At 33.4% G+C, this 20,327-nt stretch overlaps 2 protein-coding genes across 9 annotated transcripts in view; one reads left to right on the top strand and one right to left on the bottom strand.

The window, feature by feature from the left end:
* The window catches only part of LOC126876346 (serum factor response D-like), a 103,218-nt gene that overhangs the window by 63,831 nt on the left and 19,060 nt on the right, over window positions 1-20,327 (bottom strand). For 2 of the 3 annotated variants that reach the window (XM_050639181.1, XM_050639183.1), the window contains exon 1: window positions 12,899-12,988. The exons of the other annotated variant lie outside the window; for it this stretch is intronic. The gene's annotated coding sequence lies outside the window, so the exon portion shown is untranslated. Of the gene's footprint in view, window positions 1-12,898; window positions 12,989-20,327 lie in introns of those variants that run through there. 3 annotated transcript variants of the gene reach the window in all.
* The window catches only part of LOC126876352 (venom serine protease Bi-VSP-like), a 54,775-nt gene continuing 45,583 nt past the window's right edge, over window positions 11,136-20,327 (top strand). For 2 of the 6 annotated variants that reach the window (XM_050639207.1, XM_050639206.1), the window contains exons 1-4: window positions 11,255-11,342; window positions 11,525-11,620; window positions 11,692-11,846; window positions 12,175-12,516. In XM_050639207.1, coding sequence (XP_050495164.1) covers window positions 11,270-11,342; window positions 11,525-11,620; window positions 11,692-11,846; window positions 12,175-12,330 — 480 coding nt within the window. In that variant the 5' untranslated portion in view covers window positions 11,255-11,269 and the 3' untranslated portion in view covers window positions 12,331-12,516. Of the gene's footprint in view, window positions 11,343-11,524; window positions 11,621-11,691; window positions 11,847-12,141; window positions 12,517-12,900; window positions 12,959-13,101; window positions 13,354-13,857; window positions 13,954-14,029; window positions 14,187-20,327 lie in introns of those variants that run through there. The other 4 variants (XM_050639208.1, XM_050639209.1, XM_050639205.1 and 1 more) reach the window with 4 other exon arrangements.

Below are 20,327 nucleotides of genomic sequence, written 5' to 3'. Positions count from 1 at the left end.
AAAATGCAAAAAAAGTTAAAGAAAGATGATGCGTAGATGCGAAGTTTAGTCAGCAATAATATTTAAAACCTCTAAAATATATTGTACACATTTATTTGCAAATAAGCTCAATGAAATTAAACTGTAACTGTGTTTCCAATAATGTCTTCGATGTATTGCTCGCCATTATGTCGGATTAACAACTCTAAGTGATCGACCTTAATCACTAAATGGCGGCCGTGATTCAGTGGTATAGCTTTACATATGACGGACATCGCAGGCGCTTATAAGACGTCTATTGTGAAACGTTTCCAATAGCACCGTTTATGTGATAGTGAAATCTGAATATATATATATCGCTGAAATATATATCGCTTATCACTTGAGTCTGACACGATCGTTTTTAAATAGAATCACAATTTTTTATTCTTTACAAAATCAGTCTATAAAGATTATGTGCAAATAAAATAGATAAATAGATAAATGGTTGTACAAACTTATAAAACAGATATTACAAGTATATCTAAATAAATGATATATTTATAAATTGTAATATTTGATCTAAAGTTTAAATAAATAAAAGAGATACTCGTGACTTACAATAAAAGTATTTTTTTTTTCAATTTTTAAACAAAGCAAAAGTGGATAACAATTTTTCAAAATGTAAAAATCAACACAATGGTTGGTTTCTTTAATTAATCAATAACGTTTAAAGTTAATTAATGTCCAGAGTGGTTTGTACATTTTGTATTTCGCCGTATTTCAACGTTCGCTGTGTAAATAGAACTTGATGCCTGAAATATCGAAAAAATAATTAAATCCGATCGTTCTGTCGAATTTGCAAATTGTATACTCGTGTAAAATCGAGTGCGCTTGTGTATGCTGATACGAAATGTGGTAGTATATTTTTCTTTTTTCGATTATCGTTATCACTTTTTGTGTGGAAAAATTAATTCCGTGAAATGGAAGTGCAATCAATACGGTTTATCACGAAATAATAGCACAACGACGGTACATATTGGTATTGACGTCAGCTTCACAAAATTTCTCGAGTATCGCGGTCGACTATTTGGGTTAAGAATTCATTTTCAAGGTTCTACAAGCACGAGTATCTTATGGATATGAAATTTTCAGTGTACATTTTAATAACCATATTTCATATTGCATGCTGCGGTCCAAGAAAAATCCGCAGTTAATATTCTGCTAATCCCTGCTGCTTTCAAAGACCATAAGTAAGGTCCGTAAGGTCGTCCGTAAGGTTTAAAAGATTTCGAGTAGATTTGTATTACGTATTTTATCTTCTAATTTTTAAAGAGAGGGTCGTGTTTAATTAATTGAAAATGACGAAACTGTAATGGGACATTATTATCAAATATTAAACGTGGTTCCATTGGGTACTTTTATGGTCTTTGCGAGATATATATGCATTATACGTTGCTATTAGCAACGCGTAGCGATGAACGATGGAGAGCAGTACCTTCGTTATCTCGTCTCGGTTGTGTACATATCAGTAATGCACAGTACTCGTACTAAATATCTTACAAATTCCATACAGATTTTCAGATTAGTTTCGAATAATACCAACACGACCATGATAGTCACAGTACAGTATTAAATAGTGCCACTATGCATAATACACTCCTAAAATGTTTCTACAAATATATTTGTCCGAATATTTTTGTCAGCTACTATATCCTAACCAGGATTTATTAAACAATATATAGATTTAAAAAAGAATATATAACGACATTACTTGTTTAGGCTAGATTGGTTTAACTTGTATAGTTTTAATAACTGTGTAAGATCAAACAAGAACTTATCGTTAGTTTGGCGAGATTTGATTACACGAAGCAACATAATTGCTTTGAAACTCAGGACAGAAAACAATGTCAACCGGTAGACGCGTTTGTCTGGTGAACGTGTAACGCGTGAATAATAGATAGCGACAATCACGCGAACGCTAGTTACAGCTGACTTGGCTTACATTGTAGCATTCAAACTAGAGTATACGAGCCGTAAGCGCTATTGAAAGTTCAAAGGCCGACTAGTGAGCTTCATCCTATCTCATTTTTTAATCAGGCGATGGATCGACGAATCGTATTGATTTCGAGGATTATTATAGTTCTGTGGCAATTTTAAAGCGTGGTTTGTCTAATCTTGTCTCGTTAGCTACAGACTCTTTGGCGAGCAGCCTGAAACTTGATCCAGTTTCGAGAAAATGAAAAATTCGTTTCTTCTCTTTGCTTCCCTGTTCCCTCTTTCCTCCTTTTTCCCTTTTTACATCGCGTTAAGACCCGTTAAATAATATTGACTGCCGTGGACGCTGGCTGAGAAGTGCACTTTATAACTAGCTTTAAAATCACTGACGTCGATGAGGACAAAGGTAAGTTAGAGGGTCATTTATCTGAGCTGGTGTTATTCGACCTGAACTCTGCAGCTTTTCAGAGCTTCTTTCGTTTTTCTTTTAAGAGCAGAGATGTTAACTGGTCTTTTGTTACGTGTAAGAAGTATGTACTAAAGCTTATTTATCACCAATTGGTTGCTCAAAATCGAGATATACATACCTATATTACATTAATACGTTACAGAAGATTACGCGTTAGTTAGCTTATGAGAATTTATAGTGTGTCACAGATCACAAAAGCAGAATGACTACTTTTTCATAAACGATATATGTATATGAATTGAAAGTTTAACTATTACGCCACATACTTCTCTCGATAAACGTCGTCGAGTGCATATTGTTAAAGAATATTAGTCATTTGAATTAAATAGTTTCGAAGATACTAATGCTTCTGTGAAGTTTTTGCAGGCTGTTAATTTTTTATTGAGATACTACAAATTTTGAATAACTTCGATTAGAAATAAAAATCACATTACATTAACGCGTAGAATGTAACGTAACGTAGATAATGTAAATATAAATTATATTACAAGGAAATAATACGGGCAAGTAATGTGAAACATTCTGGTTAAAATTGCATCCTTTGAAGGCTAGGACACACAGTACTTACGAAGTAGATTAAGTACCAAATGGGGTACTTAAGAAAATTCATGTTGTCATTGTTTAATAAACATCTTTAGCTAATAGCTTTCTGCAAAAGCTGGTTCAAGTTATGCTAGCTTATTCCTTATTAATTGCAATTATATTGTTCGTATCTCCTAGAGGATTAACAATCCATTTTTATAATGGATAATAAAAGTAAATTCCTATTAGGTTGTCCCAAGTTTCTTTCGTTTTATAAAGAAATGACAGATGCACAACATATTTTGTTTTATGTTATTCTATATTATTTTACATTAAATTGGAAAAAGGTGGATCACACGTAATTCAATAAAATAATATAAAACGAAAAATGTTGTACATCTATTACTTTCTTATAAAACGAAAGAAACTTTTGGAACAACCTAATATTTCTCTACTACGACGCTTTTACAGTGCTAAAATATTTGATAAAAATGTTAAGAAATTCTAATATTGATTTAAGCGTATCGATTTATCTGCTCTTCATATTTAATCAAACAGAAATTGTTAATTATGATTTCCACTTAAAAGCGGATTGCATATTATGAGGATAAATTATCAAATTCATCTCTAATATAGACATTAGAGAATCATTCATAGCCGCAATCCTGTTTACCGCTAACATTCCTGGTACTCAATAATTCATTAGGTGACTGCTTTAGCCGCACAGAATACACCTACAAATAATTAATCGCGATTAATATTCCATCGACTTTTGAAAATCCCTCATGTGATCTATTTCATGCGATGAGAATACGTATAAATTGAGATTGCGATCGACCATCCTCAGTCGGATAAATCGAGTGATTCAAATTATAACACAAAAAAAAGTTAAAACTAGTTACATTATCTTTTTCAATTTTTATGTATTATTTGGCGGAAGAAACTTTGGTAATTGGTAAGTAAAGTTCACCTCCTTAATGTTAATGATTTTAATATGTTATTAAGCTCAAGGTTCTAAGGAATTTTCTATATATATATACATATACATAACTGTGTGCGTATATGTATAATATACGTATAACAACCAAAGTTCAGCTCTCAAGTGTACGCAAAACTTTTATGTTCATTTTACGCTATACCAGTATGTTTCATGAATTTGTTTGCTAACAGTATCGAAACAAATAACAAGCAGAGGACGAGCTATTCATGAATTGTTTTGCCAGCGTGTACGCTCCCAATATTTTCTATTTGAGAAAACATACTTGTTGCTATTGCAACTACAAATATTTTTACAGTCGACGCTTTTGCCGTGAATCATTGGCTAACATGTAAAATCGAGAAAAAACATGGTTTATTGTGATGGAAATGTGGAAAACCGCAAAACAGATATAGAAGGGAAAATAAAGGAAAGGAAGATAGATAAGTAGAAGCTTGGGGTCAAGTTTAATTCACTGAAACCGAGCTGCTTGTATTATCACAAAACAAAATTGCCAGTACGTCATTTCCGTACTCTCGTCCTCGCGAAAATGGTTTCGCTTGTTAAGGAAAAACGAAGAGACAGGGAAGAGAGGAAAAAGCAGACGGAGAGCGCTTTTAAAAAGCTGGCGAACCGTGTGTTACCACAACGAGACACGCGATGCTATTTGTCGCTTTAAATTGTGCCGCAACTCGTTTTTGAGATCTTTGCCAGGGGCGCGTTAAAACATGGTAAAAATATATTTCTGGCTTTTCTGGGGTTTAACTGAAATATGACAAATAACGTTGTAAAACATATGTACTTATGACTTACAGAGTAATTGAGTGTACAAAATATATAGTATACAAAATAGCCAGCGATTTAGGGCTTTAAAAGATCAAAAGGAAAGAAAAGGAAAGAAAAGAAGAAAGATAATATATTGTGGCAGTCTAAGTCGATCTAAGAAAATAGATAAAGGGAGGGAGGGGCAAAGCTAGTTAATCTGGAAAGAATCCAAGCGTCAATTTCAAGCATTTACAGAGAATCAAGCGGGCTGGTTAAAGTCGTGAGTTGAGCAATTATCCCGCGTTAGGTTCAATCAGGTTAGTCCCACGCGAAATTGATCCAACCATGCGAAAACGAGTGTATTCTGATTTCTGTCGCAGATACTTCTGGCTAGTGCAGTACCTACACGGTGGTTGTTGAAATAGCCGCTTCTCATCTATTTTCCGCAGCACGGACATCATCCTTTGATCCCTTACGACTAACGAAGTTTTCGAAGATGTACGGCAGTTTGAGATTCTACTTGAAAATGATCATGATTGCGGTCTGTGTGCCGTCTGCTCTTCTTTTTGTCCTTCCGTTAAAGACTGGTAAGTTGATACTGATTAATTATGCGATCGAAACCCTATATAATGGCTACAAAAATGCCGCTAATATAATATTCCTTCTTTCTTGTATCTGTCTGCCTCTCAGGTCGTTTTACTAATTACAATAAGTAATTTCGACTTCTTTGCGCTCCCTTTTAACGCATTGAAACTTGATCCAGTTTCGAGAAAATGAAAAATTCGTTTCTTCTCTTTGCTTCCCTGTTCCTTCTTTCCTCCTTTTCCCTTTTTACATCGCTTTGTTTTACATCGCAATTTACATTTATTTGTAAAGTTTGAATCTCCTCGATATTGAAGATGTTGAAGCTGCAAGTATGTATTTCATTTTAATCCATTCGAGACCGAGATTTAATTGTAAGACGATACCTAAGTGTCGGTACGATCTGAATGTTTAGTTAGAATGATTCTGTGTTTTACTCTCTCCAGGGTATCCTTTTCACACTTTGATTTTAAATCGATGACAATCTTAAATAGTATCCCTCATATTTTTAAAATATAAAATTATATACTATGTTATTCTATAATGTATTATGTACAGTTATATATATATATATATATATATATATATATATATATATATATATATATATATATATATATATATATATATATATATATATATATATATATATATATATATATAATAATTCTATATTGAAAAAAATATGAAATTAACATGATATATACATTACTACATAAGTTATATATAAAATATGTATATTATACCCTTGCCTACTGACTGATATGAATTTCTTTCGGTCTCGAATGCGTTAAAAGAGAGCGCAAAGAAGTCGAAATTACTTATTGTAATTAGTAAAACGACCTGAGAGGCAGACAGATACAAGAAAGAAGGAATATTATATTAGCGGCATTTTTGTAGCCATTATATAGGGTTTCGATCGCATAATTAATCAGTATCAACTTACCAGTCTTTAACGGAAGGACAAAAAGAAGAGCAGACGACACACAGACCGCAATCATGATCATTTTCAAGTAGAATCTCAAACTGCCGTACATCTTCGAAAACTTCGTTAGTCGTAAGGGATCAAAGGATGATGTCCGTGCTGCGGAAAATAGATGAGAAGCGGCTATTTCAACAACCACCGTGTAGGTACTGCACTAGCCAGAAGTATCTGCGACAGAAATCAGAATACACTCGTTTTCGCATGGTTGGATCAATTTCGCGTGGGACTAACCTGATTGAACCTAACGCGGGATAATTGCTCAACTCACGACTTTAACCAGCCCGCTTGATTCTCTGTAAATGCTTGAAGTTGACGCTTGGATTCTTTCCAGATTAACTAGCTTTGCCCCTCCCTCCCTTTATCTATTTTCTTAGATCGACTTAGACTGCCACAACATATTATCTTTCTTCTTTTCTTTTCTTTTCTTTCCTTTTGATCTTTTAAAGCCCTAAATCGCTGGCTATTTTGTATACTATATATTTTGTACACTCAATTACTCTGTAAGTCATAAGTACATATGTTTTACAACGTTATTTGTCATATTTCAGTTAGACCCCAGAAAAGCCAGAAATATATTTTCAGCATGTTTTACCGCGCCCCTGGCAAAGATCTCAAAAACGAGTTGCGGCACAATTTAAAGCGACAAATAGCATCGCGTGTCTCGTTGTGGTAACACACGGTTCGCCAATTTTTTTTTTTTTTTTTTTTTTTTTTTTTTTTTTTTTTTTTTTTTTTGATATCGGTGACTGCCATATTCTCTTGAGTTTCCAAATCGTAAAGAATCTTTCCCCAGGGATTGGTCAACTGTGTATGTCCCCATGCGACGTAACTTGCTTAAGGAACACAAGCCGGTGATATGCAGGCAACGTATAATTGATTATCATTCGCTCTGAAACGCTGAAGTAATGACCAGTGCAGTGGTCCAGTGGTCATATTGAATGCCGCTGGATATATCAGCATTTGGCAACCTAACCCAGAGAAGCAGGAAATATGAAGCCACCGAATACCAATTAACTTCGTAGTTGCACGGTTCACATTCCATCATTTCTGAATATGCGAGGACAGTCCTCTTATTGTGCTTTTAATTCTTTTATTTGTTTCATTTTCAGCAAATATACTGGTTTTTTAAATTAAGCTTCTTTTTATACAGAGTTACAGATTATATTAATTTTATATAGAATATATTTAAGAAAGATATTTAATTTTTTGCTAGTTAAGTATTGATCGATTAAGTTACTGTACCTTTGTTCCGATAAATGCGTGCCATTTCCTCGAATCTAATATCATAGCAAATGCCAATACCTATTTTGCAGCCCTTCACATCGAACGTCGTTAGGGAGTTACCAGGACTGAGTGAATCACTCTCTCGAAAAGTAATCTTATTAGGAATGTCGATGTCGAATAGATGTACCTAATAACATAAAAATGTGGTCGCTAATTCTATTGCTGCAACTTTTGTAATTTAATATCAAAGTTACCAACTCCTAAACTTTAATTATTTTTTATTTAATAACTGACAGCGTTTTTATCACTTTCTTTTATTAAAAAATCTTATCATTTAATAATGTTTAAAAAGGAGAAAAAATAAGTATAATAATATTTTAAGTATGTGAAAAATTTATACAACAACAAACACATTACAACAAAAATGGGCGTTTCCCGTATCATAACGTATTTTATAAACCGTAAATTATAGAATTGGTTATAGTATACGTATGTACATATGTATATTCCTAAATTATTCCTAGATAGAGTCACTTTCTTCACCCCAATATTTTCAAATTCAAAGCCATAAAGGAATATATTACTTACCTTTCGGTGTTTTGCTATCAAAGTTCCATCGGGACCCCAAATAGTACAGGTATTGTACAATTTAGCGCCCTCTATTTCAGGCATCGTACCACCAACTACATAGATGTTGTTTTCTTTAGCTGCGTTCGATGAAGCAACGCTCGTTTCACCATCAGGAATACTCTCGGCGTATTTTGGAAAGTACTCTGCATTGCAATATTTCAATTAATGAAGAATAACTATCTTTTGTTCCAACCATAAATTAAATTGAAATGTTTGTCAGTTTTTTATTTTTTAAATTATTAAAATAACTAAGTTTTATATTTCGACTTAATTAAATATGCAATTACTTAGCTAATAGTATATATAATAAATTGTTTCTACAGGTTCAAAATGAAAAATGAATATTTAGAAATATTTAATTACGACAATGCTATTTGTGTTAGCATCAGTGGCTTGTTACTCAACGACTTTGCTAGTACTTTTTGAAACATAAAGTTAGTTTTCAATTAACACTTATACTAGAGGCGGAATTATAAATGCAAAATAATTGATAATACTAATTTATAAGTACCTAATTATTAGTATCTTAAAAAATATATTTATACAAAAATCACGATAATCATGAAAATGGGGAAATCCTATATTCTCGAATCAATTCACAATTTATTTTGTATATTAATTAGATTCCGCGCTCATCAGTACGTACTCACTGGCGACATCGAGAAAATGTATCGGCAATTCCTCGTACGACCAGAGGATCGGAAATATCAAAGGATATTATGGCGCAGCGCGAGTGGAGAAACAGAAACATATGAGCTTAACACCGTAATACTCTTATCATAGAAATAGAAGCAGTCCTCAATTCCCGCCCGCTAACTCCTATCTCCACCGATCCAAATGATCTCCTAGCCCTCACTCCCGGACATTTCCTCATTGGCGATTCATTAATGTGCTTACGTGATCGAGATTTCAGAGACATTCCATCGAACCGACTCTCCAAATGGCAGCATATCCAACAGCTTAAACAACATTTTTGGAACCGCTGGCATAAGGAGTATTTGAACGAGCTAACCAACCGCAATAAATGGAGCAAGGGTGGACACAGCATCCAAAAGGGCACAATCGTCATCCTCAGAGAGGACAACGTTCCCTCCATGCATTGGCCTCTGGGCCGAGTTATCAAGGTTCAACCAGGCGCCGATGGTGTCATCCGGACAGCTACAGTTCAGACGGCAAAGAGCATTTTGGATCGGGGCGTCAAAAGGCTTGTCCCACTGTCAATTCAACCCGATCTCGAGAAACCCGAACAACTAGCCACCGAGACGAAATAAGATGGGAACTTCAACCACACCTCGCTAGTTTGATCGGTACCCTCTCAACGGGGGGAGAATGTTACGCCATGCGGCTTACAATAGGTCATATTCTTAACTATCGATCGCGGCACTATAATGTCGCAGACGGATCGTCGCGTCTGCCCGGCAAACAAACATTGTAGTGGCAAGCGCATGGTTCATTAAGCAGGGCGACTTCCAGAAACGTCGACTCGTGGCCCGTATTTTACCTCGCAGTAAAAGAATGTGGCGTGATCCGAACGTAGTGGGGGTCGCCTTCCAGAAAAAAGGAAAAAAATCGAAAGGCGTTCAGAACTTTTCGAGAAGTCGAACCGTCAACACATGTGGTATGTCGCGCATTACTTATCAACCAAAACGCAGTTACATTTTTTTTGTTCCATTTATATCTTTCTAGTTAATAAGTTGTTGAAATAAACATTAATTTATTTGTGTTAATTCTGTGGAATTTCGTTGAACTACCCTTATTATCATAATCGAAATAAGGGGATCGATCAGTTCGTGGCGTCGATTATTTAATCGTAACGGGAACTTACAACTCTCGTTGACGTGCTATCTCGCGATCGCGTCTCTCCGCGAACGGTCGAAACAAAATGATTCACTAAAAACTGTCCTGAATTCCTAAGAATTTATTTACCGCAAAACTGACAAAGTGTTTATTTAAAACATGAGGTTGAAGGTAGTCCTTTTCTTTCATTTCATTCATTTTCATTTTCTTTCTTAAGTATGGCTAACACAATATCTAATCAATTAAAATTTTATATTTTCACGTGAAAAGTTTCTTTAGATAATTATTATCAACATGATGACTAACTCTTACGGATTAATACGTGTCTGTAGGGCAATCCGGTGGACTTGATCGGCCTTTTACTTCGAAAGTTGAGTAATCGGTGTCGCTTTCTTACGCATCTTTGAACTGTATAAATGTTTTAAAATTGTTTGATCCAGAATGTACCACACCGGACAATCAAGAAGGCAGGTGCCTTGACTACAGAAAATGTAAACCTCTGCAAGAAATATGGCAGATACAGTACCGTACAGCCACCGATTTTTATAGACGATCAGTGTGCAGATACCAGGGCAATGTTACGATCGTTTGCTGTCCGAACGATCCAAACAAAGAGAAGAGAGAAATTTTAATAAAAACTGTGTATAAGTATAAGGCTTTGCGACCACCATACTGTGGTTTTAGCAACGTCTCTCATACCAGGGTGGTCGATGGTAAACCAGCTGAACTTGGTACGTTTTATGTCTTTCTTTCCGATTAATAATAAGCCATTTACTGCAAAGAATGAACTTTAAAGGCATTAAACAGCACATCAATGTACATTTCAATTAGACTAAATAATAATGCTATGATTTTATCGGTAGTAACTTTACTTATTAACTTGAATTATTTCTTTCTTTTACTTCATGTTAGGAAGAGTATCTTTTTGCTTGAAATAAAAAATTGATATAGGAGTAATAATATGGATAGAGATCAAAAACTGTTAGGGCAGAAATTACACGTTTGAACTTTATAGTTCAGTATAGTTCAAATAGAAATTATATAGAATTATTTAATAATTTGTATTCCACTGGAATAAAAATTTAATTTCTGTCTTTATCAAATCTCTGTTTCAGAGTATTTGTACGTATGTACTTATCGTCTGCTGTATGATCGAATTTCGAATAGGTAATAATCGTTGTTACTCGTTATGTGAGAAAAAATTATGTATATTCACAACTATGACTATTGCATTTTAGGCGCTTGGCCATGAATCGCTGCATTAGGTTTTCGTAATCCCCGAAACCCAGACAAACCACTATGGAAGTGCGGAGGTTCCCTGATATCGGCTAGGCATGTTTTGACCGCAGCACATTGTGCACATATGGATGGAATAGAAAACATACACAATCATAATATTGCCATTCTTAGATTGGTGGAGGAGGTGCCATTTTCGAGTAAGTCCTCAAATATATATATATATATATATATATATATATATGCTATTGAGTATTACTGAAGTATCATATCCTGAAATTTCTTACTGTACACATATATTGTGTCATAAAGCGTGTATAATTCTTTCTCATACTTTTGGTCATTAGTTTCCTGCATTTTCATTTATTTTTTTATTTTTCAGGGTACGTATATCCCATTTGTACGAAAGAGCCCCTACGAAAGAGCAACTTCGTCGGCTATAACCCCCTTGTTGCTGGATGGGGAGCATTAAGATATAGTAAGTGATATCAATTTTATAATAAAATTAAATAGTTCCAGTCTTAAATATCTTTCTTATTTTCTTCGTAGGACGACCACGACGTAATGCATTAATGGAAGTACAAATGCCAGTGATTAAGAACGCCGAATGCAAAATAGCTTATTCCAAATTTCCTAATGCACCTGATATCACTGATGGTATAATATGCGCCGAACATGCTCAGGGTGGAGAGGATTCTTGTACGGTAATTAAGTTACAGAGTTACTACAAACTATACGGTATCTGAAGACACGTCGATTCGAATTAACATCAAATCGACGTCTTAAACATTAAAAATAATAGATAAACACAATTTAATAGTTTTGCCCACTTCTCACACCTCGTTATGGTATTTAATCTAATTTCCTTCTAATCTTAGTTTTGCTCAAAATACATATAACATGTACGTTATAAATTGGAGTATTTCAATACACAAATCAATAGAAGATTATTACTGTATATAAGTATAATTTCAATACAATTCGATCGATATATTTCAGTATCTTTGATTAAAAATTTAACGATCCTTTCAGGCTGACCGCGGCGGACCACTGCTGATACAACATGAATTAACCTCGTATTTAATAGGTATTGTGTCTTATGCTTATAAGTGCGGCACAGCTGGGTATCCCAGCGTTTACACTAGGGTCACATCGTACCTTGACTTCATTCTCCAAGCGATGCAATAATATGATATTACTGTTCCATAAATATCATTGTGTAAAAAACGTAAAGTTGGATTTTCTTATTGTGGAGATAAGAAACAGCTCAAATTTACATTGTTTTGTACGTTACAAATTATAGGCTTAAAATGTACGAAATGTAACTTTGAAACGACACTAATTTTTTACGCACGATAAACCTCCACGACTTAGGTATGTAAAGATGATAAACGTGTATTAATTCTATTAATTTGGTAATAATAAACCAACTTTCTGAGAAGTTCTGTAAATTTCGTTTCTGTTGTATCAAGAGAATAATGGAATATTCCACTTAGATCGTATACTTCTTGTACGTACGTACAAAATTTTCCGGCTAATCTAAAACACTTCATAAGATAGAGAGCTTCTGGAAATTCGGACACAGAGAGTGCATAAAATACAAGATAAGTCTCGTGTCTTTCAAAATTATTTTTTATTCGCTAAAAACGTCCTGTGAAACTTCACTTATTTTTTATCACTTTCCAATTCAATACACAGTTTCTGCATTTTTGACTATATGTAAGAGAAATTTCCATTCAGCCAAAGGTGTACTTACAGATTATAGATTCCTATACGACTCTCAGTAAAAATTTATCCGCACTCCAGATAGTTAAAACTTCTGTCGACCGTATTGATCCATCTGCACTCTTCGTATGACGTCAATATCTGTTCAGTGCTGCTGCGCAGGTTTCTTTGTGTTACGTCAATTCGTTTGTGACCGTTGCGCGAGTAATGGCGCTTTGCAATGGTGATTTGCAGGAAAACAGTGCAGGATGCTGTGATTCGTTTCTTGTGGTCGGAGGTTATGTTTGATGCCTATATTTATCAAAGATTTAATGCACATTATGGAGAAAGTGTTTTGTCACGAAGTGTGTTTGAATGGGCACAAAAGTTCAAAGAAGATCGCACAAGTGTTATGAAAAAACAGCTGGACGCCCGTCCACATCCACGATGACAACATTGAACGTGCTCATGAACTTATGCTCTATGGAATAGACGAGTGACAGTGGATAATGTGGCAAATCATTTGCAAATCAGCCACGGCTCTGCTTATGCAATAGTACACGACAGATTTGGATTTTAAAAAGTTTGTGCGAGATGGATGCCGAAAAAGCTGATGAAAAGGTGAAGACGACGATGCATTCGTGGTTCGCAGCTCAGCCCAAAACATTTTTTAATGAGAAAATATAAAGGTCCTTCGGCAAATGGACAAAGTGTATACAGAAATCGAGTGATTATGTCAAAAAATGATGTATGTCTTTTTTGACAATTGCTTAAAATAAATTCTACACCGACAGAGCGGGTAACTTTTTACTCACCCTCGTAAGACACTTAAATTTCCAATCTATTATGATGAATAAAAGAGCTTATACTATTAAATCTAATTGTATTTTGTTGCATGAGAGTACACGTGTATGTGATGTACATTACCTTTATATCCCCTTGAACGCTTCAATATTGCGCATATATACTATATTTTGTACAGCTTCTATAAAATTTCGTATGTTTGTTTAGGCTGTTAATCTAGAGGCTGGAGTACAAAGAAGTGGCACAATGATGTGGGCTGATGACATTTATAATTATCAAGGAATCACCCCTACATTCGCTCAGGTATATATCGTTGACTATAACGTATTTAACATATATGATTGTTAGAATATTAATAATTAATTTTTAATTCTATCAGAATTTTAATGAAACTGTCCCTTGGGAAGGAAGAACTGATACCTTGATATCACGGTTTGTACATCCTATATATACGACAAATTTTAGAACATTATATAACGAAGAACCAGATCGTCGTGGCCATGTGATGTGAATAAAAGGACTTGAATTTGATGATATTTTTATAATGTTAGATAACATAACTAAGTATCTTCACAGTAAGATAGGATGACATGGTTTACATGATCTTAATGTTGTTCACTCGAGTGATGATATTATAAGGAAAAGCGTAATATCACAGGTAGGATGATTCATAATTTAGAACTACTAACTCATGTATGTATTAAAAATTAAAGAAATATATTAAATTTTATAGGATATTTATGTTTAGTAACCAGTAATTCAGAGATTGGTATTCATGGTTACTATAACGAGGCTGTAGAAACGCACCCTTTCTTCTTTGCAAATGGTCCTGTATTTATGTCTAAGCCGAAACTGGAACCTCTGAATAATTTAGATTTATTCTTGTTATTTTCTAAAATACTTATCTACAGTATACCATAAGGAATGATACCGTATCGCACCTAATCAAGTGCCTTAAGAAACATCAACAGGATATCACAGTAAGTAATCCCTTATCGACAGATATGTAAGTAAAAGTTATGTGTCATTGTTATACACAATTATGTGTTAGTGTTATACACAGTTATTTATCATTTTCTATTAATTCAGTTGTAGCCACTACAATATCTATGACACTGGTAGTAATTATAAGAACAATAATGATGTTCTATAAGAGGAAATGATGATTAGGAACAAAAACTTACAGGTAAGTCAAAGTATATGTTATTTGCCATTTGAAAAGAAAGTTACTAACTTGGAATTTTTTGATAAATAATAATTGTGCAAAATATATTGGATTTCAAATTTGTCAAAAATTGATATTTAAGAAGCATTGTAATAATATAACATTAATATTTTGATTTTTCAGAAGATATCATGCGGTGGATGGATAATATGCAAAAAATATTAAGCAGTATATGAATTTTCGTATTGCGTAGAGATAACAAAATGAATTTTAAAAAATGTCGACACGGTAATAAGAAATAGCATCATGACAAAGAATATATAAAGACAGTTTCATTTTTTATAAATAAAAATTTGTTGTTCCAGATTTTGAAATACAGTGAAACGTTTAATTAGTATCTTAATATCTTTAAATAATTATTATTTTAGAATCAATTGTAATTGTATCATACGTACTTTTGAATTCGTGCAAGAACATATGTAATTTTGAAGTAGTTATTATTAGGAAACTGTTAGACGCGAACAGTATGCGAAAAGTTAGTATGCAGTGTAATAATTATCAATCAAAACACAAGAATTAAATTCTTGAGGAAAAAATTTCCGGAATTTCTTATTTACATGATTATAAAGAAATCCATAATAAAAAGGAGCTGCTTTCTAATACTTCTCTTCCTTGTAATGCCTACGTTAACAATAACGAGGTTCGACTTTTTGTTTTTAGAGGGATACTGGAAAATTTGAAAGTACAGTACCATTGGGAAGAAAATCACGATATTGAAAACGATATTTGCAAGTAAATTTCCAAAAAATCTGTTTTCAAATTTTCGCTTTCTATTTCACATTAAAAGAAAAGGAGGGCTGCCTTCTTTTTCTGCAAGACAAAACAAACATTCTGAATCTCGTATCAATGAATGATGTCAATAAGTTATTTTTCTTTTCAGATTGAACAATATTCCAGATTTATTCATAATTTCATACTACGCGAAGAATAGACTTTCATAGGTATATAAAGGAAATATTAAGTATAGGAAAACTCTTTTTCGTTGTAGGTGACATATGCTTCACGGTTGAACACATGTATTTTTGAACACATATAAATGAAAAAGTACTCTTATGGAGAAAAAGAATTGATACCTTCGATTGACATTAGATAATGTATATAAACTTATGAACAATCACTATCAGTTTGTATTTTAGGTGCACACGCAGATTTGTTGGAGTTTTTATAAAATGTACTTCCTGTACGAACGTTTTATTCTTCCAAATTTTACGATACTATGTCTCATATAATAACTATATGGATTAAACGTAATATAAATGATCCGAAAATAGACTCGAACGACATTAATTGTCTTTCTATTTATACCAATATGGAAAATACAAGTAAAGCTGGAGCAATAGTATGCAAGAATGGACTATTTATTATTTTAAACCAAATCATAGCATATTCAGAATGCACAGTATTATCATGAAATGTAAATGAATCAGTTGTAAACGAACGATTTTACTGTAAAATCATTGCCTCCTTTTTTTCATCTGAAATATAGCAGCAATGAGTACATTCTTTTAATATATAATAAAACAAGATATCTTTATAAAGTTACATATGTCATCACTGGTAACTGTTATCTCGTATGACACCAAATATACCGTTAGTATGGAATGATATTTTTATGAAGATTTTAATGATAGATTTTATGAATGAAACGTTATATAAGAAAAATTATCTCTTGTTATTCTATGAAGTGTAGTAGCTAATGAAGATTAATTTTACGAAGTATTAGAGCAAAAGAGAATTAAAAAATTAAAAAGATCTAAATAAGATTGTTCGTGTGGCTTAATTATCTCAATTCTGGTACACCACTTGTTACATTCTAACTAATTAGCGCTAAACAATAACTTGCAAATATTAAAGATATTAACACTTAAAGGTTTTCAGGAAATTTTATAATATTTGATTATTGTATATCTAGTCATTGATTGATAAAATTTCTTGTATAAGCATAGATCGAGGTTGACGTCATACGCAGATTGCATATCATTGACAGGTATCGTTTTAATTTATTTTATGGCTAGAATCGTTTGAATATTATACGAATAATTATTTCCATTCGAACGATTAATAAATCACGTACCTATAAAAGATATATTACGAAAAAGACGTGACGAAACAAAAAAATATTGGAAATTCCGTTGTCATTAGATCAATTATTTTTGCAATGATTTTTATTTCCACGTAATTACATATGAAATGGGTAATTCATTAACATCTCCTCGAATCGAATATAATTCGTTACACTTCACAACGATTCAAATAATGGACGGGAAATATATAATAACTTTCCTGTCCTTGCGTTAAAATAGTACTGTACAAATCAGATGATACAACCTAACCCCAACCTAACCCCAAAAAACCCAATTACATCCACATTGCATGACAGCACACTTGCAATGGATTTTTGTGATTTCAATGTCACAGACAATGACACAACTAATCAGAACACGTTCGAGGCTATAGACATTGAAATTACCGCGTGTTTAATACGTTTAAAGCATAAATCTAAATTTCACGCGATTATTTCTTTGTACATTGTGAAACTCTTAAATTATCTTAATCGAATAAATAATCCTAATGTAATAAAACATCTTGAAATAGACCTAGATATCTGAAACAGAAACTCGAAGGATAAGAAATCCTAAAAGGTACTAATCCTAAAATAACAAACTCCTAAATAATAAACAAGTGATAAAACCTGTTATAAATAATAAACCTTACCTGGAATAATCAAATCCTAACTAATCGAAAATAAAATAAGGCAAGCAATTCTTAATCTTTCAAGTAATTTTTCCGAAAACACAGAAAGATAGAGAAATTAAAAAGACGCAGCACAAATTGCAGCACAATGAAAGTTTCGGAGCGATGAATACGATCGTATTAAACTAAATAATTTTCAAAAGTGAAATTACACTGAAACGTATATCGATGATATTTGTCATTTCTACGATCTGTTTCGCTTGATCGTGCTTCTTTTCTGATGTAAATTCAATTTATAATACGAACTAAGTTTCCTTTATTATTATTAGTCCTGCGTCTTTTTAATTCGTCACTTCTTTTATTTCAGAACAATGACGGGCTCCAAGATGCTGTTCGGATGTTTGGCGTTAATTGCTTTTCTGCATCCATTAGTTCACGTTTGTACTTCGAGTAGTACAGCTCAAGGTTTGTACTTCGAGTTGTCTTTTTCCATGCACTTCAAATTCCAATACGATCTGGTCACGTGGCCTTCGTACAATTTCGAAATTTTACCTGTTTGGTAATCGTCAATGAAAAAAGAAGTTATGCGTGACCTCAACACATTGAAACAATTTTTATGATTTTTTATTTGCCGGTTGGTCAGCAAGTTAATGGAAAAATTTCACTTAACTATTCGCGTTAATTTCTTCGGTTTAACTTTTGGGAAATGCTTCGTTAGCTGCGGGAATATTCCAACGATTCGTTTTACGTACAAAATAAGCATGATAAATATTACATCACGGTAATGAAAACTATTGGCGTAATACCTAAGATAAAGATGCAGAGACAGTCTTAGAATTTCTAATGACACCTTTATAGATTTCTCGTTTAAAATCGCTACTACATTTGAATCACTTTTACCTAACGGTGTTACATAGTCTTATTGGAAATTTGTCAAATTCCTTAAAATGATCACTGAAAATTTTCCTAAATTTCCAAGAATTTATTTATCACGAGGTAAAGAAAATGTGTATTAGAAAGATGAGATCGAAGGTTTACCATTTTTTCAATTATGGCGAACGCAATATGTAATCAATGAAAATTTTATATTTTCACGTTGAAAGTTTCTTCAGATAATTATTATCCAGATGATGACTAACTCTTACGAATTAATGCGTGTCTGTAGGATAATCCGGTAGACTTGATCCGCTTTTTATATCGAAAGTTGAGCAATCGGTGACGCGTTCTTATACACCGAACCGCGAAAAGCAAAATTTCATATGATCTCACCAATTTCGGATGTCAGTCAAATCAGTCAAATCAGTCAAATAATAAGTTCGCGTTAATATACACGTTCGATTTTTGAAAAGCTTGTTCAATTTAATAAGAGTCTTGGTAACAGGCTTATGTTTTTAGACCTAATTGGTTGTTTTCATTTACAAGTACCTCGTGTTAAAGTACTCATAAAATGACATTAAAATCAGAAAACTAATAACTGAAAGATTATCATTTTTCCTCTGTGGTAGTTTACATATAACATAATGCAACTAACATGTCACGATTAATGCAAAATAAATAAATTACTAATATAGACATTTTTTTAGTAATTTGTATAATCGTGAAACGAATTGGACTTTCTAAAGGCAAATATCAAAGGAAACATGGAATTGATGCCAAATCTATCACAAATATTATTTATACTACTTATTTGCGCAGTTTGAAGCGAATCAAATTGATGAAGGTTTCTTTGTTACATGTTAATTTACATTTTAAAAAACATAACAGGCACGCTAATTAGTTTGCTTAAGATACTTTCGAGATACCAAGTTAGACGCGTTTCCATGAAATCATATCAATTTTACGATGATATTTTTCTATCAAGCATGCAATTATAACCGTATCGTTGATTAGTGCATACAATTATCCATGTACATTCGTCTTTCCGAGTACCGCGCTTCAATATTGCTAATTTCAAATTCGTACATTAATGTTCGTAAATGCTTGAAAATGCTATATAACTGTATCAGCTTCTGTTAAAAGCATTTTATAGTAAAATCTCTATAAATTTGTAATATTTTTTAGACAATTTGAATTCATTATATTATACATCGTACATTCTAGTCATTTCTAATTAAGTTACTTTTGCGATGTTTAATTATATTTTATGTATATTCTTATAACTCTCTATGTTACGGCGCGTACGATGGTCCGTGCGCCGTCTGAAGCTTTATACTATATACTGATCTACTACATACTATATACTATAAACTGAATCCTTTGACGTAATCTTAATAGCTTGAAGGAATCTCTAACCCTGTAAGTGTTTTCGGTTTATGGATGGTCCTTAGAACAATACTTAGGTTTATTGCGCACTCTTACAAATAACGGAGAAAGCGGGTAGTTATTTTTCCAATAAACAATGTCACCCACGAGCCACGTTGGTAGGAGGCTTCCTCCTCCTATCTTCGTTCATTAACGTTGGCTATAATCAATGGGCACCCTCACTTTCCTAACGAAAAGTGTGAACAACGAATCCGCGTTCTTTGTTCAGAAAGCACACCCACACTGAGATTTCCTCTCGTGGCGGCACACGAGAACGCAAATCCCACCACTCGAAACCAACTAGTGTCGGACGACGGCAGCGCAGTGGTTAGCGCCATAGAGTACAAACGTTCGGATCCCGGGTTCAAATCCCGGCGCCTCGTACTTTTCCAAAGTCCGATGTTTCTTCCACGACATCTAAATAAGAAGGAAATACAGCAGTACTACACCCCGGCAA

This window comes from Bombus huntii, unplaced genomic scaffold (assembly GCF_024542735.1).
Source record: "Bombus huntii isolate Logan2020A unplaced genomic scaffold, iyBomHunt1.1 ctg00000072.1, whole genome shotgun sequence".
Classification (NCBI taxonomy): Eukaryota; Metazoa; Arthropoda; class Insecta; order Hymenoptera; family Apidae; genus Bombus; species Bombus huntii.
The sequence above is the reverse complement of the archived record's forward strand: the minus strand, read 5'-3'. Positions and strand labels throughout refer to the sequence as shown.